The sequence below is a fragment of the Glandiceps talaboti genome, chromosome 12, assembly GCF_964340395.1.
Source record: "Glandiceps talaboti chromosome 12, keGlaTala1.1, whole genome shotgun sequence".
NCBI classification, from domain to species: Eukaryota; Metazoa; Hemichordata; class Enteropneusta; family Spengelidae; genus Glandiceps; species Glandiceps talaboti.
This window is the reverse complement of record NC_135560.1, coordinates 21,649,446-21,677,216: the sequence shown is the minus strand read 5'-3', so window position 1 is coordinate 21,677,216 and position 27,771 is coordinate 21,649,446. Positions and strand designations below refer to the sequence as shown.

The 27,771-nt window shown below is 37.1% G+C and overlaps 2 protein-coding genes across 2 annotated transcripts; one reads left to right on the top strand and one right to left on the bottom strand.

Moving 5' to 3' along the window:
* Positions 1–1,971: 1,971 nt before the first annotated feature.
* On the bottom strand, positions 1,972–10,052 carry LOC144442896 (cyclic GMP-AMP synthase-like). Its single transcript, XM_078132268.1, has 3 exons — positions 9,967–10,052; positions 4,168–4,331; positions 1,972–3,047 (listed from the first exon to the last, which is right to left on the bottom strand). Exons 2-3 carry the CDS (start codon positions 4,268–4,270, stop codon positions 1,972–1,974), a joined length of 1,179 nt encoding a protein of 392 aa, XP_077988394.1. The 5' UTR covers positions 4,271–4,331; positions 9,967–10,052.
* Positions 10,053–12,764: 2,712 nt separating this feature from the next.
* LOC144443728 (alpha-N-acetylgalactosaminide alpha-2,6-sialyltransferase 2-like) lies at positions 12,765–24,001 on the top strand. Its single transcript, XM_078133271.1, has 11 exons — positions 12,765–12,897; positions 13,347–13,498; positions 15,050–15,169; positions 15,835–16,279; positions 16,935–17,103; positions 18,373–18,550; positions 19,679–19,814; positions 20,566–20,669; positions 21,288–21,371; positions 22,304–22,394; positions 23,021–24,001. Exons 2-11 carry the CDS (start codon positions 13,467–13,469, stop codon positions 23,174–23,176), a joined length of 1,515 nt encoding a protein of 504 aa, XP_077989397.1. The 5' UTR covers positions 12,765–12,897; positions 13,347–13,466; the 3' UTR covers positions 23,177–24,001.
* Positions 24,002–27,771: the final 3,770 nt, after the last annotated feature.

Genomic DNA, 27,771 nt, shown 5'->3' with positions numbered 1-27,771 from the left:
ACTAATACTAAAAGAAAACAAAAAAAGAAGAGCAAAATATTCCTGGTGAGGACCATGTATATAGTCCGCTAGGGACTAATCTAGTCCATAGTCCTAACTTAATAAATATATATATATATATATATATATATATATATATATATATATATATATATATATATATACACAGTTACAGCGTACACTTATCAAATGGAGTGAAGTGCGAACAATACACTATGCACTGAAAATGAAGGAAACAACAATGGAAGGCAGAAGACAGGAAAAATGAATCAAATATGCAAAGAACGTGTACATAAGACGTCACGTGATGTGAAACAAGTAACGATTTCTTCATCAGCTGACATGTGGTTATCTTCCTAGGCCTGGACCGGCTATTGCCATGGACTGGACTGAAGTATATACCCACTTGCAGCTCGGTAGCTCAGAAACTAAACATTGTCGTTCGCCGTTATGTCGAGCCAGACAAATCTCTGGGCTAACAGTTCGGCAATTACATTTTAAGAAATTCAAATATAATCTACTTCAAAGCATTTAAGGTCAAAATGTTTAAATGTAGGATATTCTGTAGTAGTACACTGTCGTTTCGACATAATTTTCGATCAGTTTAATTTTTTGTTTTCCAAGCACATGTTTAAATAACAACATTACTAGATACTCCCTTGTCAAATAGCAACACTGTTTGTAGACTCTCACGGTTTTAATAGTCTGCTGTGTTGATATATATTTCATTATAATTAAGTTTTTTAAATCAAAGACTAAGACGTCAACATCATAATTGTAACAACAATGAGATTTGCATGCGTTTATTTCTACAATAAATATATATACATTTACATAAATATACATGTCAGTCATATCTTAAAAATGAGTTGTTCCACATTTTGTATCCATTAACGGTTGTAACGAGATGTATATATGTATGTATGTATGTATGTATGTATGTATGTATGTATGTATATGTGTGTGTGTGTATGTATGTATGTATGTATGTATGTATGTATGTATGTATGTATGTATGTATGTATGTATGTATGTATGTATGTATGTATGTTGGACTGTATCATCTGTTGATGTGTACTTAACTTTGCTAAAGATGACACTGGTATACTCATACCCTAGTACACTAATATGTCTATCTTCTCCCCAGTAAACATAGCGATGGGTTTGCTACCGCAGGATAACAGCGTGAGATCAAAATCTAATATTTTGGCACAGATTCTTCACCGCACGGATTATGGTAAATAACAATTCAATGGAAAAGTGTAATTTGAACGATACATTGTACATTCTATATATTAAATGACGTAGGAATCGTACCGAAAGTATCACGTACTGTCGAATAGAGGGCGCACTTCAATTTGTTATGGACGTTGTCTTGTCCTAGCGTTATCGAAGCACAGGCCTTCATTGGTAAAAATTAAAAAATAACCATCCGCATAAGACTATCCATAGAAAATCTGTAGACAAAGGTCTCATTCATGGTTTCCAGTCTGCAAAGTCTTTGTTTGTTACAAAAACTACACGTGGATGTGATAGGCCTAAATGTATGATATCAGTATTTTCATTGGTTTTAAGTGATTATTTACAACGTTGTTCAAAAATCACGTCATTTGTCATTTTTTATTTTCTAAGGTAGAATTGTACATAATATTGCATTTATAGTAATAACTCTCAGACACGTACGTTGATTAATTAATTGATTGATTGATTGATTGATTGATTGATTGATTGATTGATTGATTGATTGATTGATTGATTGATTGATTGATTGATTGTAAATTACTTTGGCATTGTCATACAAGTTTTTGTCGGAGTGATAGGGTAACACGCATCACACAGAGACTGCATACCATCAGAAAGTATATGCCGGACGAGGATAATCGCAAGAGTATAATTAAGCCAGATGTTACTAGTGATTATCACACTTGCAACCAATTTGCAACCAATTTGGAACCAATTCGGACATCCAAATTATTTATCCAGGAGACGACCTAATTCTTTCTCTCTTGAGCACAGGATTTTCAGACGATTACAAATTGTTGTCATGGTTTCCTCTGGAATATTATCAAAGAGATCGACATCTTCCAGGACAAAATGACACAGATGCCTGTTTTGGACGGCTTCGAGTAATTTTTCTAACAGCAACAAAAAACAACAATCGGTGTTTTGTTTTTGCCACTTGAACATGTCAATTTGTCCATCACATAGGTGAAGTAGCATTGTCTTCATATGGTATGTAGTCAGGTGCCGTAAAGCTTCGTCGTCGTGTCGCAAAGCTTTCAGAATTTTGACTGCCTTAAAACGGTATCCTCCGTCGGCCCTGTTAATGGTTTGCAGCAACTGCTTCTCTCTTTCGAAACACGAAATTCTCCAATGATATTCAGATTCGGGTTCCCGTTCGTATCTGAACGGTTTGGCTGTATATGGATACGGGTCTTCTTTACGTTTCAAATCAATCATCGGAGTAATATCAATGGTAATATCGGTGCCAACACAAATGCGAACAATACCACCTGGTTCGTAATCGTCAACTGTTACATCTGGCAAGTCGCGCATGCTCATCCACTGTAGTACAAATTTATACATCATCTGATTGGCTAAGATTGGGGATAAGTAATTATCAGGTGAACGCCATCCTTGCCATTTATCTTCTTTCGCTTTCCCCGAAGGCACGGGCGGTATTCGGAGTTTCACCAGACCTGGTCCTGCGTATTCCACATTCATGCGACCTACCACACATATGGGTATGTGGACATCATAGTGAATACATGGCTTCACCATTAAACCATCAACCGAGCTGCCGACATATATTGGATCAAGACAACGAGTACGAGAAGTGTTTCTTTGGATTTTAGGCAGCAAACTGTTGAAGATATCTTGAAATGTTTGATTGAATTCTTGAAGTTCGTTGTCTGGAATATTAACTTTGCGATCATAACACTCGTCTAGCTTTGTTCGTAAAAATTCGGAATGTTTGAAGTCGGCCAAGAATCCTTCATCTTCGGAATCAGACTGGTCCCATTTTGGAAGGAGTAAACCCGATTTCCCTGTTAGTAAAACAGAAAAGAATATTGCAGTCACATTCGTTGGCTTGAATATGAAGTGATGATACCGTATAAAGTACATGTAGTTGGTGTTGTAACTCACATACATTTATCTTGAATCATATTATGTTAATGTTCAGATTCTGAAGTGATTAGGAGACCATTGAGTTCAAACTATGACTAAGGACTGTACTTTAGATTGGTTAGTACGTGACTATACATAGTACACAGTGGTCTCAGACTGGTAGAAAGTGTCTTTGGTTAGTACATGACTAACATAGTACACAGTGGTCTGGTAGAAAATGTCTTTGGTTAGTACGTGACTAACATAGTACACAGTGGTCTGGTAGAAAATGTCTTTGGTTAGTACGTGACTAACATAGTACACAGTGGTCTGGTAGAAAATGTCTTTAATATAGTATGACGACATTTATTTATTACTCTATCTGTGATGTTGTCTGCAATTATCACCAGTTCAAATTGATCTAAATGATCTAATTGGTTGAGGATATTAGGTACTACTAGCTGGATGCAATGTAATTGGAAACTAATGAACACAAGTCATTGATGAGTTATTGTTACGGCTCATTGTGTACGAACGAATTTCGAATTCGTTGCTTAGAATACCACAGCGTATACAGATTACCCGCATGTCCAACAACAAACTATTTCCAGCTTTGTTTAAAACGTGAACACTATCGTGGTGACGTCACGACGATAGAGCCCAGTACATTGATGGATATTACATATCTATATATAGCTCAGCTGTGGTGTTTACTCAAAAGTCGGTCGCATGCTACTGTTTGTGTGATTATAGGCTATAAAAATGTTATCAAGTCAACTGTTTATTCAACAATTACTAGTACGGCTGTATTATCTGTAGAATTGAGTTTTTTAAAACAGATAATGGTTATCTGTATGCAACAACATTGTCTCAGTGCGTTCGCCATGTTTGCTATAAATAAAATTTAGTTCGCATACAGACCCTATACGATTGCGTGTAGAGGCTATGGTTCGCCATGAACTCTTATGTAAAGTACATGTTTGTTATTTTTTTTAAAATAAAATTTCTAAAATTTCTCAAGTGTTCGTAAATTTTATATGTGAATAATATATAGCCTACCTTTCTTTTTCGCCATTTCTCCGTTTACTGCACCAAACTTCACCTTTGGTTTCTTCATGCCCTTCGTTGTTTTCACGACACTGTTCTTATAGGCTCCACTCATTTTCCCCGTTATGTTAAAAATGTAATACTTTGTCTATCGATAATTACATGATTGCGTTAACCTGAAATCGAATAAAAAACATCGTGTTCATAAAATCCATATTCTTGCTGAAAGAACGCTCAGTTTTGGGCCTCGGTGTTGGGTAGTACTGCAGATGCGTTTTTTTACAAATTGTATATTCCATGAGTCAGAGTGTGGAACTGGCGATGCAATATCGTTAACGAATGAATTTAAGATGAGTCAGGTGTTGCTATTATTTAGTGCGTCTCGCAGGACTGATGTGAAAGAATGAGAAATATATTCATGATTTTTTAAACATCGTAATCACAAATGAAATGCATTAGAATGATAACAAAACTACTCTATTGCATACCGTGTACTTACTGTACTGTAGACTAAAGCCACAGTGTATTATATAGTCGCATGTCTTATGAGGAGTACATGTACACGCTGCGATAAGGGATGTTTTCTTCCCTTGATTTTAATCTACGCAGTCAAACGTCATTCTTAACCATCAGACTTTTACTAGTCTTTAATTTTATAATGGAAAACAGGTATTCAAGAATGAATACATTGAAAGCTTGACTTTATTTGGGGGTAATTTAAGAGTAATAAAGTCGTCCAGGGAGAAGATTTAACAATGCACTAATATACTGTAAAATCTATTAACTTGACTAGGGATAGCATACCGTTCAAAGTATGCATCAGTCGTACGGATAGACGATTTCCCGTAAAACCATATGAAAGCCTCTTTATTGCAATTTTAGAACCATTACCATTGAGTCTTCAAACTGCTGCTACAGTGAAAAACTTAATTTCCCGTCATGGTATTTTGTACGGACGTAGGGTTTACAGGTCAGACTGTTTCAAGATAAAACTTCCTCTAAACGATATTTAGGCCTGTATGTGTTATTTTGAAATATGCTTTGAAATAACCACACGAGTCTCTATGACCACCACCCCACCCCGGGCCTTCCCATTCTCTGAATCGAAAAACGTGACGCAGTGGCTGGGAAAGTAACACAAAAATACTCAGTTTATACCTTGCGTGTAAGCAGTAGGCGAGGGCCAGGAGTTCCAAACTCTGCCTCTCTATTTTGCGAGCCTGGGAAATGAAACGTTTACATCCTCGAGTCAGTTTGTATTTTTTACGGCGTTTGCTCACGCCCATTACCGAATCTCACAAAGCCGAATTTCGACGTTTTTAAAAATATCAATATAGATAAATATATGACAACTTGCAAGTTGATCTAGGCAAACTAAACTCATTGAGAATACTAAATGAATACCGGATATTAAAACTCAATATGATACAGGATATGGAGGTACATGTATTATGGTGTTAGCTATATCACAGTTAATATCTTGAAACCCCGAATGTCGATGGAAATTACACGCAGAGCTAGAGGACTTACGTTTGACGACCATTTTCCAAACTGAATTCACAAAAGCGAGTCTCACTAAAATTTGATGAGATTTAGAAACTGTAGAAATAAATATATTGGTTATTCATTTTGAATATTCATAATAGTTTGACCCTACACGAAAAGCTCTTTACCGAGACGTTTGATTATTTGTGTGAGGGACGTCTTCGCTCTCTTATTTCCTTTCGACGGGACCCTGGAAAATCAATTATTCAGAGAACGAGGTGAATGAACACTGTGATATCAAAAGTGGAACACTTGTGTTGAATGCCTATACAACCCATAACACCAAAGTAAAGCGTTTTCTCTATGTACCACAATCACTTATAGCATCCATATCAAGTGTAAAAGTATACTGTTTCATTTGCTAATTGACCACATTACAAAGGCCACATGCTAGACTTGTAAATGAACCAATAGAAACAGCATATTTTTAGACTTGATATGAATGATATAAATGAGTGTAGCACATAGAGAAAGTGCTTTACTTCATTGTTACTCATTGTAAGTTCAATGGACTGAACTCACCATACGAACAGACAAGACGAAACCGTGCTCAGTCGAAAAACGCAATATCATGTGCGTGCGTGAGTCTTCACAGAAATAAGCGTATTTCTAACTGGTAACATGTTATAATCAGTATCTAGATTAAATATTGACATTATGATACATTTGTTGTACAACTACTGGGGAATTTCATTAAAAGTTAATCCTCACTTTAGGAAGATATAAGAAACGAAATAGTTTACATCCCCTCGGCACTTCTTAAAAGCTAAACACGTCATTGGCGATTTGGACATATAGATTGTTAGTGATTGGAACGCCAATGGTGAGGATTAACAGGTCATATAGGAAAGATTGATATCTATGTACTACACTGTGAAAGAAATCCTTGCCTTGTGATAAATTGAGTGGAGAAACAAACCCAAGAAAAAACACCTGTTTTTTCATTTACTGTACAAAGTTTCGATGTTTCTTTTTAGTATTATTCAGATATCTTTAGAGTACTTTGGATGAAAATAGGAACAACAAACAAATGTACAAATTGTCAAAATAGGCCATTTTCAATAACACCAAAATTTCGACTTGTTAGTGTGTGATTAAGCTTCAAGACTGCATCTCAAAAGTATGCAGATGCTAAATATTAGGCAAGAAAGGACAAACAAACAAACAAACCTTACAAAACAGAGAGATTGTGTAATTTTACACTCAAGGCACTCGAGACGGACGGTTTTCGTCGAAGTGGGTGTAATATTTGGAGTGCTGTTGCCTACTTAGATGTTGATCGGTCATTTGTTTACGCAACAAGGTTTTTGGCATTAGCGACGGATCATGTAGTCACGATACACTCATGGGAGTTTATCAATAGTTCTAGTAACACAATAGATTACAGTGATATCGTGTGAGCAAACTAGGACAACGGCAGTACACCTGAGAATGTAATGTTGGCAGTCGATGACGTTGTCCTGGTCAACGTTGTGTATTGTACAAATCACGCGTTCTCCATCCACTGTCTATGGTTATACTAGTATATACTACAGTGGTCGACGTCTGTGATTGTACGCATTTAAATCGGTTTTGCACTGTACTGTATGAAATAGTATTCCAGCATGGTCTGATAAGTTTACAGGTAATACATACTGGTGCCTAATATTATGCCCGGGGTATTATGTCCCTAAATTTGAGATTTTAGTACTATTTGTATTTCAGATCCATTATTCAGAGGGATCCAAGGTTGACACTGAGTGAAACTAGGACGGACTCATTGTTTTGTCAAATCCCTATTTATAATTTAACTGAATACAAAGCATTATGTGTTACATGTACATACGTAACTGCGAGAATCTTATTCACCTTTCTCTCTCATACACACTTTATTGATTCCGTCATGCGATTGTAAATCTTCAATTCCTTGTACGGATTTTTGAGAGCAAACTATTCACTAACATGCTATTAAAATATTCCCCTCATAAATTATATTCTGTGACAAGATCACCTTCACAAACTTTAATTGAGAAAACAGTGTTCGGTCCGGGTGGTGAGCACTCCGAACGTGAGATCCGTAGTTCACCTTGCCGTGGAATGTTTACTATACATAGCTGCCGATAGTCGACTCGTTCAAGAGAACTAGATCGAACTCAAATCCAGTACTAGTTGAATTGGACACAATATGACGAGATTGAAATTTACATGGAGACCGGATTGATTGTGTTTATTCCCTTACGCTATTTTTAGATTTAATTAACCACAGTTTTCATCACTGTGTGTAGATCTAAATTCGTATTTATGTCTATCGGATATTGAATCACAATATGATTGAATGTATAGAAACAGGATTAAGGAATAAGACTGTATTATTGAAAATTCGAGACTCAATTTTATTTTATTTTATTTTTTAAAGATTAAATACTTAATTTTTTAAAATTGAATTGTACGGCCTCAATGCAATATTTCTATGAGTTGTGTCCAATTCACAAGATAAAATTTGTCTTGAAAATTCATGAGCCCAGTGTCGACGTGTTGTTGTATGATCTTAGCGATGGTCGAACATTCATGTTGTGGATGAAAGAATCTGCCTTATAATAGAACACAGGGACAAATGACATACTAATGGCGTTCGTTATTCACCATACATACGACACCATTGTGACCAACGACAATAACCGTTATAGTGCTATGAAATGACTCTCTGATCGCATCATTTCATTCAATCATATAGACTCGAGCGGAAAATAAACTTGTAATTTGTAAATCCATGAAATACAGGTAACCAAGTGAAATCAATTAATTCACTTTAATGCACTCGTAGAAGTCAGTCTACCCTCTATGACCACCAATATCTACAAAGCAATCTGTATAGTGTATCAGTGGTTTATTAGATGAAATACACGCTTACTTATGTTACAACGAATGGTTAGTTTCTGCTTTCCAATTATTTTTCGATGTATGGATGAATGCAATACCCTGCATTCACAATCATTGACTGAAATCGACACAGCAACCGTTCTCGCGCAGTGAAATAGTGTTCAAGTAGGTGTAAACTGAAAAAAATTCCTTCGTTGTCTCGCTCTTCAGTTCATGCAGTTCAAGTTATTAATCAGGGTCGATTGTTTGTATCATGTTACCTGTCGTATCAGGCGAACATTTACTTCACTCTCGACAGAGTTTAACAACACTGTACCAGGGGTGTACGATTACGCAAGAACAAAACAGTCATCGATGCTCTACACAATAGCGCGGAGACCCACCGAACAAATGATATTTACTTCGAATAAGATTTCATCCATTTGCTTTAGACACCATGTGTAAACAAACTCACTTTGGTTTGTCTTTCATTAAACTATAGTGGAACAAAAGTGACTTCCAATAACAACTTGAATGCGCAAATTCTCTTTGAATAACGTAAGAATCGAGAATCAACTCCTACATGTATATTTAGCAGACATTCGGTACTACATTTTTTCAATGAACTTGTTTCGTTGGAACGGAATACTAAACTTTTGTTTACTGACCCGGCAGGCCAGAAAAGTAATTTGAACCAGCTTGTGTCAAAGTTTCAAGGCAAAAGCAATTCTTATTCGTGTTGGCTATTTACATTGCGTTCAATAAGTTGACTGGTTGAAGCTGTCGGCTATTTATCGGCATGGTAGCCTTGTTTGATTTGAAACCATCATTGTCTGAATAGGTCTGAGTAAATACTGAATGAAACATGTACCTACTATGTCGAACAAGGGCTTCTGAGGCCCTGCTACATATGCATGACAACAACATAGTGATTTTAATGTACCGACTAAACAAACCTACGTAATTATTTTGTGGAGCAACTCTTGGTTTTACATAATATTTCAAGAACTCGATCGATCCTAAACCGGTCTTTCCTGTTGAAGACAGAGCATGGTAGCGATAATTCAAATGTTACGAAAACAATAATAAACTTTTAATACAATGCCACCAGTCCTAAAGATGTTGACTTTTTGCTTAATACAGGGTGATCGAATTGTAAGATTTCATCATAAGTCTGGCTGTGCAGCGGACACATTTGATCCGGGCATTTGGTATAACTCTTTTTCCAAATATTCTAGTAATATCGTCAGCTACCCTTATATAAATCAGGCTCAGACTTTAAACCACTGTAATTTAGTGTGACAATTGTAATTACTTTAGTCACCTTCGACTCTATAACTGAACAATAACACACAAACGACTGATTGTTTTTGACGTCCCCTTGTTTACTAATTTGATGACCGAATAATAAAGAATAACAGAACGTACCTTTCACCCTCTCTGCTACCTAGCGTGACCTCTACGTCAATACACACTTGCACTCGATGTTGCCTATATTTACACACGAAGCATTGCATGGTCGCAGTGACAAAATTCCTTCACAATTAACGACCGTGTGCTCTTTACCTTGCAAATGCCATGGTTGGGAAGGATTGCAGGCAAAGACTCCCTAACTCAATCTTAAAACCCGAAGTTCATAAATGTCTTCTTGGGGGAACATATAAATTGTTTGGGTTACCTTAAAGTCGTAGTCATGGTAATTGTTACTTATAACTCGTAGTCATGGTAATTTTACAAGTGTAATTATTTGTGATTCACTGCCTCGTTAAGCAACGATGCGTTTAATTTACGGATTACAATTCTTCAATCGAGAAAACAGAACAAAACAAAAGCTCAGCTGTGTAGTTTCTGGGTGTATTAATGAATTGAATTAATATGAAATGACCTTTTACAGGTTGGATCGTAACAGTGATCAATTGTTCACACTCAATTTCTCTCCAGTGTTAAACATGATTGATGAACACGTTCATTGATTGGTTGAATAAAGACAACTATTCGGAGATCACTGGACCTGTGATACGATGACGGGTTTAACCGGGTGGCACGGTGGGCAATTTTTACGAGTACAGGTAATGCTAGTCCTGGTGTTGTAGCTTGTATTTGATATTTATTTTATTAAAAATATCTCTTAATTTCATTTAATTTTTTTTATTTAGTTAATTTATTTATTCATTTATTTGTTTTTAGCTGGCTAGCTACTTAGTTAGCTAGCTCCTTTACCAAAGCGTGTCATATTGTACACTGGACAGACAGACAGACAGACAGACAGACAGACAGACAGACAGACAGACAGACAGACTGGTTTGGAAATATAGTTTGAGAAAAGAAGTGCTTTAGAAAATAAATAAATGTTATAATGTTTTAAACTTTATTTGTATGTCATGTTTTCAATAAAGTGTGTTTTGATTTGAGGATTGTCCAACATTTGCAATTTGGAAGACCGACCTTTAGATTTAAACTGTTTCCAAAACAAAACAAAACAAAACAAAACAAAACAAAACAAAACAAAATAAAATGAACTAAAAAATGCAAATAAAACTCTTAATATTGCTGCTAAATCTATCAAAATGTGTCCATACGCACAGACGTTCTTCCTTGTCTGCGGTCTGTAATACGATTTTAATCAAATACACGGTGCATGATAAAACACGTGATACTTTACAGATGACACGTGATCTCTGTGAGCGTTTTACTGGCTAATATGTGCACTGTATCCCCGAGCCTGCACCACTGTGACAATTGCTTGTAACGGTTGATCGATTCGTACGGTATACAGTACAGGATCTAGGAGTGCGTCACCAACGACGGGTCTTCATATCTTCACCTCTACGTTTACGAAGTCCTCTAGAAATTCAAAGATGCATAGAGTGGCGAGTGACATGCTACATTATGTGTGTATTAAAACATACCTAGTTCCATTCTATTTGTGTATTTGTATTGAAGGGATGGGCCTAGGCCTTCAATAATTACCGTCAAGAGCTGAGGGCCGGGAAATATGGGTCACTTTCTACAAATCGGTTCTTTGGGGAATGAAGGTCTTCCATATTTTAGAAAATGGAATTAGGGGAGAGGCACACTTTACTTTGACTTACTGTACCATCATATTACATGTAACTTTTGCATTTTGACATCCCAACGGTTGGTACCACATCCCACTGTTGCCACGTCCCATCACTGCCACCTTTATTTCATAATACAAAAAAAAAACATATCAGTCAAATCGCTCGCTGACAACCAATTAATTTTGTATGAGGAGATTTAGGAATAAGTCTCACAAGAGATCAAATTGAATTGAAAAAGGAACAAGGTGGTGGTAAGATATTGACCTCAGTCCCAACAATGTAGGCGATGCACCCATCTAGTCTTTGGGTGTTCCGACCTTTAGCTCTTCCAATTAGATCCAAGCACACATGTATTGATTAATAGAGTGCCTTTACACAAATTTGCTGTGGTGGCAGTACTAGTGGTGGAGAACAGCCACACGTCTTTCAAATTATGAATGCAGTGGCAGCGGCGGGTATGAGCCCTTGCCATCGATTATGGGACTCGTCTCCCTTTAGATACCTGACAACATTTTAACCCATGCCATATGGGTTTGTGGGTTTTTAAAAATATTTTAACGGGGTCGTGGAGGGTCAATTTTAGAAAACGGAATCGGAGGGTGGGTCACATTTTACGCAACAGGCCAGGATCGATTTCCCCTGACCCTCCCCTTTGTAATTACGGAGGACTCCCTAAGTTGCAACTTTCGCTGTAATTCCAACCTCGCAGTGCGATCACTGGAGGCCCTCCGATCGTCGATTATGTGGATGCACCGCCATAATAGCAGGTTAGTACGTACAACTGTTTTCCTTTAATATACAGGCTCAAAACACACACACACACACACACACAAACACACACACACACACACACACACACGGTATATAGTACATTTTATATACATGTAAAACCAATACTAGTATACTGTATATGTATATGTGTAGTAGTAGGATTTGTGACAATACAACAGTCTATGAAATACTATGTACCCCTGTGTGCAATCAGTATATATATAAATGTACATCGTATATTAAAACAGCCTTGTATTATGTATTTATAATATTTAATAATCATACAGACTTGCATTATATTAATATCAATAAGATTACCTTCCATTGATATTTAAATTTTCTGTAAAGTGATATTTACAAGCGCTGTATGAAGAATGATGGAGTTACAATCCATACCCGGCAATCGATCGCGATAGATAGATGACGATCAACACGGTGTATTTACGATTGTGTTTGGAGTTCCTTTTCAAGTCAAGTGTATGATTGTCACGTGATCTTCCAGTTTGCTGTAGGGCTTCCAACGAAGGTAGCGTGTCAAATATGTGTTTGAGAGCTGTATCAATGTTTTCGGACAGTGTTCTCCCAGCAACACATGTAACTACTGTACTGTGTACAGGCCGGTATTTGTAGTCAACCCTTTTATTTGTATTGTATGACCTTGAATCAGACAACTTCATTTGCATTTTCTTCTCTGTGAATATCACATTCCCACATCACAAAGGTCACATTTTGTCACGGATAATGACGTAATGATTTAATGGAGTGTAAACATTCCGTGAGTCAGTACTGCCTTGAGTAGACGAGTGATGGATGCGGTCAGTGTGATATCAACACTAGCCACGTGTATGTCTGATGCGATCGCTGACCTTTGTGCCGTTTTTATACTTCCTTTCAGACATAGAACTTGAAGCCATCGAGAGATTTAGCAGTGTACTACAGAGTCTAACTCGTATTTCTTTACCATTTGTTGTACAGTTTATTGTGAACACCTATCTTGATAAGCGTCTATAGTCAGGGTTTTAAGAATGCACTCCGGTATATCATGCTCAACATGCAGTGACGACGTTGATACGACGGTATAGGCAGTGACTCGCGATGAAGCCAGACAACCCCCGTGGAACGTACAGGTAAGCCGTTGAATTCATGGAGAAGAGAATCAAATCAAATATTGGCAACATGTCGTGATAACATATGGCACCAGATTTGGCTTTATCAGTCACAGAAAACAATCATGTCACAGTCTATCAATGGGTTTGTGATCATATGTAATAGGCGATGCTTGTTGAAGTGATCTCGCCAGCTGGCACAGTCTATAGGTATACATACATTGACCTCGGTGAATGAAACGCCCTCTCCTTGGTTGTTAACTTAGCAAGTCGATATGTGGGTAGTCTGGATTCCAACTGTGGTCTACTAACACAGTCTGGTCAAACGAGCTCGATTAGCACACAAAAAAGTTGTTTTCATAAACACCAACTTTATGAGGGACTGTGTTATTGGTAAGAATTGTGTGATTGATTGACAAAGACTCTGTGGGTGGTTGTGGATGTCACCTTCATTTCAGGACTCGTTTGACCAGACTATGATGGTTTATAGTAGACCACAGTTGGAATCCAGACTAAAATGTGGGTGAATGTCCCGGGTGTATGTACGTCAATAAATGTAAAGGCAACGTCAAGTTGATATCGATAATCGATATCGCGACGTGCAGCTTTTGTCCTACAGGCTGTGCTCAGTGACTATTGATCGTATTGACACCCAGCATCCATCATACCGTGGACATGACATACAAATGAAAGAACCCATGTCATGTAACTAGAGCATTGCCCACAATTTGAGTGCTCATGTGACCCGTACGACTATCAATTATCTCTCTAATTGGGTCATGTGGAACATTTGAAAAAAATAACATTGACTGTGCGTCCCGTTAGATTGTCAATTACCATACGAAGACAAAACGTATCAGTTTACCCTACCACTGAAAAACATTTGCAATGTATATAAATAGTAGAAAACATACAAGAATGTCTGTACACAAAAACATGCATGTGCTAGTACAGGCTGTAGATAAGGATGTCACCAACAGGTCGGTTGTGTTATGTATATATAGAGACATGAAGAATGGGCTTTTCTGTAAAAAGGGGTATTGGATACTGGCGTTATAGAGTACCTTGTGGTATTTGTGGATGACTCGCAATAGAAAAGGAGTTCGAAAACAGCAGTAATAGTAATGACGAATGCGTAATGCGTGAAGACAGTGCTGCATGGTGTCACACGCGATTTCACACCGCTGATATGACTAGGATTGGTGGGTATGTGTCGTAATTTTTGTATATATTCCGTGATGTTCAGTATCCACTATCAAACTATTACCTTCGAGTTTATATTCAGAGGCTAAGTAACGAACAACCACCCATCGTCATAAACCGTATGCCGCAGCCTGTTTTACGGCACCGTCCAAGACGCATTTCGCAGTGTCGCGATAGAAAAATAACAGCTGAAATGTACAGAAATCAACACACACACTATTCGCCGTGATCTGTTAATAACCACTCTTTGTCGGGAAGCTGTTCAGTGTCCAAAAATGTAAGGACAAGAAGAGTGCCATTAAGCCGGCCAGCGCGAAATCTCAACACAGCTGTCCCTGAAATGTTCCAATTATTTATTGTTTATTTCAGCTGTTTGTATATCATCAAAGTGACTTTTGCGATATGTTTAGTGGTATCGATTTTGACATTTCTATTTATTCAATATGGTCCTGGAATTGGAAACCGGATAGTGCAAACAACAAATGATGGGTGAGTATATCGAGGACGTGTTTGCTGAAATTCAGTGCACGTAGATTGACGAGTGTTGCATTGATTTTCAAAATGATCAATACAACACAATCTATATGCAAAATAAGACAATTTAAAACTGTTCCTCCAATCTGTAATGGCTGTACATCTGATGAGAAGAAACCAACTTGATAACACAGGAAAACAACGGAAAAGATAACTACAGACACTCACACATGAATAAAGATATAGAATAAAAAAAAATCTACCTATCCCACCTATTCTAAAATTGGGCGTAACCGGAACCACATTTTTTTGTTAGGCCTTATCGCCATGTAATGTCAAAATGACAAATGACACGTGTCAAAGGTAACAAAAACAAGTTCACGCAATATAAGGCAATATGGCAATACAAATTATATGAACTTGAAAAACCGGACACTAAAATGTAATTAAAAGTTATACAGATGATAAGTAAATGCATATTATCAACATTGTATATTTCAACTTGTATCAGAAAAAAAGTCAAATATTTCTGACTGGTTATTTCACACCACACATGCATTTCTTGAAATCTTAAAATTGCAAACTTATGCATTCTTACTATGTAACTGATATTCAATTAAATAATAACTACAAGTAAATAATAATTAATATACTTTTTTCCGCCAAATTGACGTTTTCAGGTCAACAGCAGAGTCCTCAGCCAAGCTCCGTAAAATGTCTTCCAATCTTCGATCAATAATTAAAAAAATGAAATCTGTCTCAGACGCACCAGGTGAGGAAGATGAAGACGAAGATGTTGAAGCGAAGCTGGAAGAGACACTTCGTCTTGTACAATCCATGCAGAGTCCGAGTCCGTCCAGGGCAAGTCAAGATACCACAAACTTTAAATCAAATGGAAGTACACACAAAATTAGACTCTCGAATCTTTTCGGACTGCTAAAGACAGACGTGGATCAGTGGGAAAACATTCGTGTGGAGGAAGACACTGATGAAATTCGAGAACTTATAAAACAAGCTGAAGAATTAATATCAATAAAAGGTGTTTTAAATAACGTTGATGAAGGTAATGGCTATATGACCGAGTACAAAAAATACAGCCATGATGAGCAATACCAATACTATATGGTAAGAATGTACATTATTCACATTCAACATTGTTACTAATGTCTTACTCTTTCGACGTTTGTATTACATGTAATATTCCAAACAATTGACTACTGTAAAATATACACAGGTTACATGTAGCCTCGATCCCTATCTTGGCTAAGTCCATGTACAAAATACAACGATGGCAAGTAAAGTATCGACACTATCTTGATTACAGGGTGATTATATCCACATAACCAAGGCACCATTAACACCCACTTGTGTAATCTACCGTGTGCAACAACAACAACAACAACAACAATAGTTTTAATTTATTGATATCTCAGTTTGATCATAGACAGTGGAGGGACTGTCTATGGTTTGATGATAGCTTGTTACCGCATTCTTTGTCCATGGACCCATCATGCCCTTGCCAATATCAAATTCTAATCCTGGAAACTGCGAACGCCTTGAATCTCTATTTTTGCTGTCGCCTGTCTCTCTGTTTTGTTCTAGCTGTCTCAGTATCTATGTCCCTCTCTGTGTACCTCTCTGTCTGTCTCTCTCTCTCTCTCTCTCTCTCTCTCTCTCTCTCTCTCTCTCTCTCTCTCTCTCTCTCTCTCTCTCTCTCTCTCTCTTTCTCTCTACTACTACTGCATTCAGTGTATTTTTTGTATCTTGCATCAAATTACAGCGATGTCCGACAACACTTAGAAAAAAATTATTAGAGGTACCTGAACTTAGGGAAATGTATATCCCCGATGTTCCAATACTGATGTGGGATAAACATTTAAGTAAAGAAGAGTACCAGAGACTGTCTGAGTTTAGGACCCCCATTGGTTGGCTTAATGTAACATATCAAGGTAAGAAAGCGACAATTACACAAACACAACATGAACAAATATCTAGATGAAAACAGCATGCTTAATCATAATATTGCTTTGTAGCACAATTGAACCAGCTGAGGTTCAGTAGGACTTTAGGGATCAAGAAATGTATATTAGTGCATGTGTATTTGTGTTTGTTTGTTTGTTTGTTTGTTTGTTTGTTTGTTTGTTTGTTTGTTTGTTTGTTTGTTTGTGTGTGTGTGTGTGTGTGAATCATTTAAAGTAAAAAATAAACACTCAAAGGAATGTTTTGAGATATGCCTAGCAACAAGACCACGCCCATGTCACGTAATATGATGGTATATATTATAAAGATAAAAACAGGAATGAGTAAGTGGTTAGACATTCAAAAAATGTATGCAAATGTGTCTAGCAACAATACCACAACCATAGCAACAGTAAAATGGTGCTGAGTATCGGAAAGAGGGAAATAGGGATAGGTAGGCATGTCGATAAACATTTTTTTTAAATGGTCCCGTGTTTGCCTAGCAACAAGGCCATGCCAATAGCAACCAAATGATGGAGTATATTACAAAGGTAACAACAGGGGCAGCTAGGCAAGTGGGCAGATATTCAAAAAATATGACACCAGCAACTTAGGGCCTGCACATAGCAACACTACAATGATGGTGCAAATTGCATAAAAACAAGGATGGCTTGGCATATGGATGAAGACAGTTGTGCTGCAACGCCATTGGTACTGTTTTATTAAACGGATACAGAATTAAATAAAGGAATAGAGTTTATACAGACTGAACTATGTGGAGGTTTTGCACTCTCAAACGTTTCCAGATGTAGTCGATTATTCGATAAGTAGCATTGAGAGCGTCCTTTAGAAAACTGTTGATCGAAGACCTGAGACTTTTAAACTTTCAACAACACCTTATCTTGATACCAGTCTATTCTTAAAGAGCTATTAGACATGTACCATGCACAGGGGGGCAGTACAGTACCACCTACTACACAGCTGAACAATGGCCTAGTTGTCTTGTAGTCATGATAAATCGCCTACTTTTACTTTTGTTTACTTTAGGTTTGTGTGGACGGAACATGATAAAGAAAAAAACAAAAGCTAACCAGACTGAAACGGAGGTCTTTGATAACAATAAGTTTACATTATGAGTACTGCAATGTTCTTCGTCCTATGATATAGTTTCATACAGTTTCATACCCAAGCAGAAAACCACACACTATATGTGAGACGTCATATTATGAAGCGTTTTCTTTTTGTTTGTTTTTTTACAGAGGTATCTGATGTTTTATCGAATTTAAATTCTATACACGACCAATATTTATTCGATGATTTATTAGAAAATGGTAAAGTACCAAATCGCTGTACTCGCTGTGCTGTAGTCGGAAATGGAGGCGTTTTGAAAAAATCCAAATATGGGGAAGAGATTGATTCCCATGATTATGTATTCAGGTTTGTGCCATGTAAACACTACACGTACATTTAAGTGTATATTTCTGACAGTAACATGATTCATTTCAGGTGACGCCCATATACATGTATCACTTAGCTACTGTATAGGTACCAAGTGTACAGCAAGGAGATAGCTTACCCCATGTGTGTGTGTGTGTGTGTGTGCTTGTATCCGTGTATGTATGTATGTATGTATGTATGTATGTATGTATGTATGTATGTATGTATGTATGTATGTATGTATGTATGTATGTATGTATGTATGCATGTATGTATGTAAACATGTATGTACGTATGTATGTATGTATGTATGTATGTATGTATGTATGTATGTATGTACCCTCTCAAACAGTGCAGCATTGGAAATATTTGTATACGTTTACATCCCCCGTTATAAAATCAAGTGTGGAGAGCTAATACAAGACAAAAGAAGTTGCCTTGGTGTTCCATTCATGAAACATTATGACACATAGATAGACATAATTCAACTCTAGACTACCAATAACAGAGATACAGCACACATATAACGATTATTTACCCAATCACGTTAAAAAAAAGTGGGCTTCTGCTGAAAAATGATGCATGGACTTGATTATTTTATTTTAGTGTGTAAAAAACTTCGTGTCCTATGGGTGAACAATCAGCATAAGTGAAGGCAACTTCATTTCTTCTGTAATGTATTTCTCTTGTGATTGGCAGTCGGTGTAGGGTAACACTCGCCTATTTCTGACTTTTATTATGTTTGGTGATGGCCTGTTTATGTCGCTGGATCCGTGACTAGTTATATCCGGCAAGCGTAGCGGAGTACTGATCCAGTCACGTAGACGGGCTAGTTTGGTGATGCTATAGAAATGAACTTTATTGAAATTGGATTTCAGTTTACAATTTGTCTAAATTATTTAGTTTCACCATATCAACGGTTGTGGGAATAATCCAGTCCTTTATTCAATCACAAATGGGTTTTCAACTTTCTTGTGGACGTGATATCGTGTTCCACTGATGACTTGCTCCGTTGAAGGTGAATCATTCCATGAGTTAACCATAAAAGTCCGCCCTAGAGTCAGTGGTTTGACCCTATTCCTTTCTCATTTACAAAGTGTCACATTTGGCAACGTTTGTACTTTACAGGGTCAACGTAGCCATTACGAACGGATACGAAGATGATGTTGGTGAGAGGACGTCCTATTACGTGTTCTCTCTCGTTACTTTGGATAACTCGATACGTGGAAACTGGAATAAAGGTTTTGGTCCCCCTTCGGGAAAGGTCAGTGCCTAGGATCTGACATTGCTTTGAAAAATAATTTGATTAAATCCGTTCAGGAAAGGTCAATACAGTTATTATATATCTGAGAATACTTGTAATACTTGTAATACTTGTATATAAATACAGTTGTATATTAGCCGAAAATCGAAATGCCTGTCTAACTGTAACTCCCCAAGTATTTTCTAATTCTCCTCAAGGAGTCAAGATAGCCTTTTCTTACCCACTCATCTCTCTATCCCAATCTCTAACCCCTCCCACCCCACTCCCTGTATTCACTATGTTCACCTAACTGAACGATTTTCTTACGTTTGCACCGGGCAGTACAATTGTTATGCTGCCGGGGGGGGGGGGGGGTCGATCATTTTCGCCAATCATCTGTATTATAGCGTTATTGGCAAATCTGGCTTAGAAGGCGTCTACTGTACCGTAGGTGGGATTTTATGGGAAATAAGCAAATTAAACACCTCTTGAACAATTGCCAAAACTTAAATTATTAGACTGAGGGTGTGAAACTCCTAATTGACCTTGCCCCAGTCAGATGTATCAATATTTTAAACTCTATTTGAGAGGTGTCGCACGTTATAGGATTGATACAAATGTCTTTACTTGGTTGCCTAATATACACCTAAAGATTAATGTAGCTAAGATAACATCAGTCTCACTTTTGCTGCTGTTTGCAAAGGAATTACATCAATGTTTCTATCCCACTTAAGCTAGTCATCTCACTTGCTATTCTCTCCAACTTTTGCAGGATATACGTTATATATTAGCACCCTGTGAATTATGGAGCTATCAATATATGGGAGCAGCGTTATCGGGAAAACCACTGCCGTATAGTGAGGATGGGTATCATCGGTAAGATATCTTTACTGTGTATCTTACAAGTACCTTACAATGGTATTTAAGAATAGAAAGAACGGATATTGTTATTCATATGTTGATAGATTTACTTTTAGTATTGGTTTCCAACTGTGTATCAAGGTTTACTTCACTTGATGAAGTATACATGAACTGGATGATTTTTTAATGATCTATCTCCGTGGAGATAAGCTAAGTGGGAACATCTTTACACAGTAATGAATAAATATGAGTTTTCTGCTTTTCCTTGCCAAGGTTTTTATTTTAATAGATACATGCATTTATATATTTGCGTTTGAACATGTCTTTGTGTAGCTGTAAATGTAAATAATATAACAGAATGATTATATCTTTGGAGTAGATGGCTGACTCTCCTAGTAGCTATATCATCCAATGTTACAGATCATTGGGACTAGTACATGTATTTTCAGTCAACGGCAGTTGTGTGTGTACCCTGGCTATAGTGTTTATCGCTAGTATTTAATATCTGTATTTTACTCCTTTTTTGTCTCATATTCTTCAAATGTTTACAATGTTATTAATTACTAATTTATAAAAGAAAATGTCCAACTTCTTTTAATTTTTCCCTGCTTCAAAAATATCAATTTCTTGCAGTGAGCCACCAAAATTTCCAATCGACCTTAAGGCTGATAACGTGAAAGTATTACATCCTGATTTTGCCAGGTATTTAACATGGAGGTAAGCTTGCAGATAGATCAAAATGTATCACGATTTTGACTAACATCATCAGAGCTAGTCGTACAATAAAGTGTCTGACACAGTCAATTTGACGGTTAAGGACGAGCTCAATAGCTCAATAAAAAACGAAATTCGTTTCATCTGGGGGTGGGAGTGCGGGCTTTCAACCACTTTAGTTCTCATCCTATAAAAACGATATTACTTTCATGGAATGTGTTTTGTACTCCAAATATCTAAAAATGTTAAACTGAGAAATGGCATAATTTTCGCCACAGTAAATGCCTGTCACTAATATACAATAAAGTGTCAATAAAAGAGTTATGTGCTCCACCTACCTCCCTGATAGCACTACATACTAATACATACTGATTTGAAATTGATTGTGCTGACTGAAATAATTTTCAGGTTTGGCCAATTAACTTAGAAGGGGGATAGAGTCTAAGGCCTAACTAAAAGTATTTAGTTTTTTTGTCCTACATTGAACTATTGATCTCGCCCCTTAAAACGCCACTTTGCAGGCCTCATCCATCATTGTACCTCTGTGGGGATTGGCTTCAATTTGATATTTATTTTTATTCCCAAAGTTAGTACATAATTGCACTGTGGTGTAACAGCAACAGTGTGTTGTTAATGTTCAATCGTCTGTTTACAGATTTTGAACTTGTCACCAGTGGGATGCTAATAGCTTTTGATGACCTACATATTTCAAAGTACAACTTACAAACAACTTACACACATATCGAAAATAAGAACAGAAACGATTGGAAAACAACAACAATGCATTTCAACGTTGCATTTTTCATGACAATGTTTCCTTTTGAAGATATAGTTTCTATGGTAACAAAACCCAGTAGTAACTAGAATTTTACGTCATCACGATGTGTTTTCCCAACTGGAATCTAACATGTGTTTATTCCTTATTTATCCAACAGTTGGGTAAAATCTCCACGACAACATCAGAATGTCTATCGTTTACAAACCGGTGCTTTTATGACCTTTTTAGCTTTACATACATGTGACGAGGTAAGATTTAATAATATCTGTATTAATATGCCATACATTATATAATATCTCACTTTCTCACACAGCTTACTCCATCAAGTATAAAACTACGTTTAGGGAGCAAAATTACGGATTTGGTGGGCTCCTCACACGCCTGGAAATACCAGGGGTGGGGCTACTCGGATAAATCTTAGACAGGAGTGTGCGCGTGCCGCCTAGGTTCTAAATATCGACCTATTTCTACGGAAGTTTATTCCCTGCGAAATAATGATATTTCGGCCGTCGGGGGCGCTACATGGCTCATGACCCCAAGATCACTCATAATCATAATAGTATCGTATGTACAATAGACACAGGGTATTGCGAATACATACTAGACGACACTGGAATTTGACAAAATGTTTCTGCATGGAACAGGTACACACATTTATCGATCCCATGTTTAGGGGTTTTTTTCGTGAAAAAGAGACCTATTCAGGCGGTATATACTCGTAGGCGTTTCTATAGGAATAGGAAATAAACAAGAATCATGTGTGTCTTTTAGTTTACACAATTACGATATACTTCCAGATTATTACTTCTAACATTATTTTTAGATCTCCATAATGCATGTTATTCATGTTTGGTATCCGTGTGTTTTTTTTCAGATCAATGCATATGGTCTTGCAGGCAGCTACATTAAGTACACAGATCATTACTATGACTCAATTCGCCATGTCAGTTATTCAAATCACGACTACGACGCAGAAAATAATCTTTGGCGTCGTCTGCATGACCTTGGTGTCATCAAACTTCATATATGAAGCATACACAAGCTATTTTCTTCCACTTTTAATCAAATCAATCGTCCTCATATGTGAAACTATTTTTCCCGCCGTTTTTTTACGAGCAGTATCAATTTTTTAACCCAAAATATGTGTGCTACTCAAGTTGAACCTGGTGTAATTTTATGTCGAAAAGAAGCGTTCGGGATTTCGAGTCATGTAGAACAATGTTTGTCCGACAGTTTCGTTGATTTGTGTTTACATTAAGATAAAATGTATCTTTTTAAGCTTAAGACTCGGATCATATTTCCAGTTTTTTATCAACAATATACACATACGTATTTGTATGTGTCCTTACCTTGTATTCGAAGAATAAAACAATGGATGACGCAGTGATGACGTAAATGATGACATCGACGGACATTTGACAATCATGACTTCTTGAGATATATATACATATCATATATTTTATGCTAGCGTTCTCAACGCTCTCAGAATACTTCGATGTTGAGAATATATCAAACCATGTGCCTTTTATATTTGGAACATAGTTCCTTCAAGAGTGTTATCAGTAGCTATAATGAAGTGCAATATTCAAGTAAAGAAATACAAAATGTGATATCTGTGCAAAGATGTGCCATATAGGTTCAGCGTTAAATAAACCTAGAGAGACTTCTATAAGAGTCAATTGTGTCGTTTACTCTTTTCTTAAATAATGGCATAGAAGTTGACAAGGCCAGGAATCACAGTCCAAGGTTTGTATCGCCAATTTTGCATCGTCGTAAACCACAGCGGTACCATCCAATGTGCTCTGGCTTACGAGAATGCAGTTTTGGTGCTATATCTCACCGTTTTGTACACATTCCTATAAAATATCGTTTTGTCTAGTCTAATCATGGTTTTAAAACAATAACAAAACATACAGCTGCTTAGGAAATCACCCTTGGTAAAGAAATGTGAAAATTGTAAACCTTTCAATAGACCAAGAACACATCGACACACTGTATAATTGTTGTCAATGCAATTCCAGGTGGGTCCTTTGAAATACATGATTGAAATGTAAGGTGTGAAATCGTACCCTACTGCCCACAGTAAACTTGATGAGTCTGCATAATTGCCGCAGCCATATTTAAGGATGTTTTTGTGAAAAGGTGGACCATTGTTCCTTGCAAAATGTTGTGTCACGGTTGTTTACCAATAATTGCTCTCTGAACTCGTAATATGGCACAAACGTATCTTTGTTCTCCAAGCATGTCTGAAAGCATACACAGAAAGATACACTAGTGTAGCCGTACTGGCCACGTCTGCACTTCTGTTGTACTAACCTGCCTCGCTTACTTTTATGGAAAAGTCATGTGATAAAAAAGAAGGAAGTGATTGGGCGAGGAGATGTTAACAGATGGAGCCAGGTGATTAGAAATATAAATGAATATTTATGGCATAACAACAAAGGAACACGTTACGGCTCAGACTACTGGTCTGAGGTTACGGTAAATCACAAAAAAACGAAATACAAAAGAGACATCGACACACTATAAATGAGACAGACACAGCAACACCAAATACAACTGTGACAGTTGTATCCTAAATAATTTAGTTATCGCCCGATTCCACCGCCTCATTTGATCACATCGCCGTATTGCATCACATGTGATATGCCCATGTCTCGGACTTACGACCTGTAATGTAAACATTATTGAAGTAATATATCATTTTGTGGCGTAGTGATAAACAAATCTATGCTTGGTAATTTTGCACTATTAAGTCCGGTCAAGAAATTACTGGAGAAAATTTTTTTGAGTATTATTTTGTTGTGGTTTGTACAAACTCAAGAAGGTGTTGTCCCTAAATGTGGTCGTTGACGGCGCTCTTTAGTTCGTACAGTAATCAGCTGTGATTTGTTACGTTGTAGTTTTAATATTACAAACCCATAATTCTCAGGCGATGAACTTCCTGCGCAAAATTTACTATTAAACCAACCTTTGGACTCTACATCGAAGTCAACAGGTGTTAACGCTCTGTCGAGAGGTCGTCGAATCAACTGATGATGTGTCACAAAACCCTCGGTGTTGGTGTTTGATAGGAGAAGGTTAGTCAAGTCTATTATGATATAGTGTTACCAAGTTCTTGGACAATGCATACAATTGATATTAGAGAAAATTCCACAGAATACTGCATTGGAATTTCACATGAGAAAGACGGGTTTTAGTTCTAATAAACTGTGATCAGCTGGGGCAATTTTACAGATACTCGGTACATATACACCATTGTAGTTGAAGTATGTGCGATCGACAGTTTATACTATGGACTTGAAAGTCGACAGTAATTGTATGTCTATGCCTAGAGTACCATGATATGCCGGTATATGGATTGGTTGTGAATGTTTGGGTTCAGCAAAATGAATTTTATTTTAGCGAGTTGGTTCTAATCTCAACTGAGTGATAATTCAGTTTTACTGGTGACTGACTAGAGAGAATGAATAAAGATAAGCTTAAAAGTCGTATTGTTTATTTGACCCTAGCGCAAAACTACCGATACCGGGGGTTATCAACCCCCGCGGGTATCTACCTTGCCACTATCTGCCACATTGCAATACAGTTAATATGTCACAACTAGAGATAGCACCTCCACTGTTGGCACCGCACTGTTGTTTCCTACACATAAGCCTTTTTTGAAGAAGAAGAAAAAAAAACATTTTTTAAAACTTAGTACAGTCGACAAGCGTTTTGCCTAGAGTATTTTTTAGTATTTTTATGTGTTTAGAGAAATAATACCCTTTTGTCGATTACATGTATACACTTCTCTTGTATCATTTTTATACACTATCATAGATTTTTCAACGATTGAAAAAAGAAGTGAGAGAGATAACGAAGACGGATTGTGCAATTTAAGAATAGGATCCCATCATACATTCAAGTCAACCACAGCCAAGTACTAGTATCCGGCACTGAACGGTCAAGATGTGTAACTGTTGTCCTCCCTTTCTGCGTTGTACAACGACCACAGTATTCTTTTCATTTGTGGCGTTATTGAACTTGGTAGCATGTATTGTGTTCTTGGCTTGTCCACATGACTGCTACGTGGCATTCAAGATCTTCCCAGTTCTGTTGTCCATAGCAACCGTCATATTTGGCATCGTCGAGACAATATGGTACATAAACTGGTGTAGAGGAAACGAGTCTGTTTCAAAACCAGGTAAACCTGGTACCACAGAACTCACTCTTCAATAGCAATGTGACTCGTGGAATGACATAATCTTCGCCGGTGACTCTAGATATGTGACGTAGGGTCATCAATACACCATACATCAAGTAACGAGAACGTAGTGATCCATTGTAACTTTCTATGCTCAGAAACTATGACAAATACGCGTCCAACAGAGCTCTTCCAATGTATTCAACGATCTCAGTACTTTTCACCATTAGTACTCTAATAAGTCTGATAACTTGATTTTAACAATGTTAAATAAAAAGTAAAATAATTCAATTTATAGGTGCACGAGAAAGCCTTAGTGATGTGACATTTGGAGAAAATACAAGTTACAGGAAAATAGCAGTACGTGGTCCTTACTTACTGTATAAATCAAAATATGTCCGTTTTTAGTCTGAAAGATCCAGTCGTTAGTCCACTTAATGTAATCACTCACTTCCCAACATCATATAAGCGGAAGGAACGCATGGATTTGTCAAGCTAGTCCGATTTACGATACAAAAACAAAATAGATGACTGAAAATGAATAAATAATAAATGTGATATATATAAATACCAGTGATTATGTATGTACCAAGGCAGAATTTTCGACTTATGCCATGATTGTATGGGTGTTATAGTGGCAGAGTATGTACCAAGGCAGAATTTTCGACTTATGCCATGATTGTATGGGTGTTATAGTGGCATAGTATGTACCAAGGCAAGGCAGAAATGTTCATAATACACTAATACCACACACACAAGAGCATATCATGATCGACACACCATCATAGAGGTAGTTGAAACACCATCATACAGGTACAGTGGAGTATTTACAGAGAGGCTTGGTAGCCGAGAGTGTAATTTTTTTTCGGTTTACGGGGTACGCCAAAATGGCATATTTTGGGGTGTATAAAAAATGAAAAACACAATGACGTCATTTTCATACTATATCTGAAAAGAGACAGACAGACAGACAGACAGACAGACAGACAGACAGACAGACAGACAGACAGACAGACAGACAGACAGACAGACAGACAGACAGACAGACAGACAAAGACCAAACTCATACTCATAGCAACTGCACAACGTTTGATAGGTACACATATCTCATAGGATAATGTGGAAATGTACTTGATAAAATGCACGCAGTGAAAACTGGGTGATCAGAACAAAACAAAATTCAAATGGGCATTTTCTTTATATTTGTCGTATTTTGTGTTTTGTATATTCTTTGGAATAAGTAGATTGTTTAGGAACAGGTTCTGGAAAGAAATGATGTCCACACACAACCCAGTATTATATGTACAGCTACTCGCACTTTATTGACATCGAAACAAAACTCCTACAGATCATACAGTAAAGGTTTATATAGGTTTTCCTACATTCCATACATATTGGCGCGACTTTGGTATTGACCCTCATATGATTGATCAACTAAG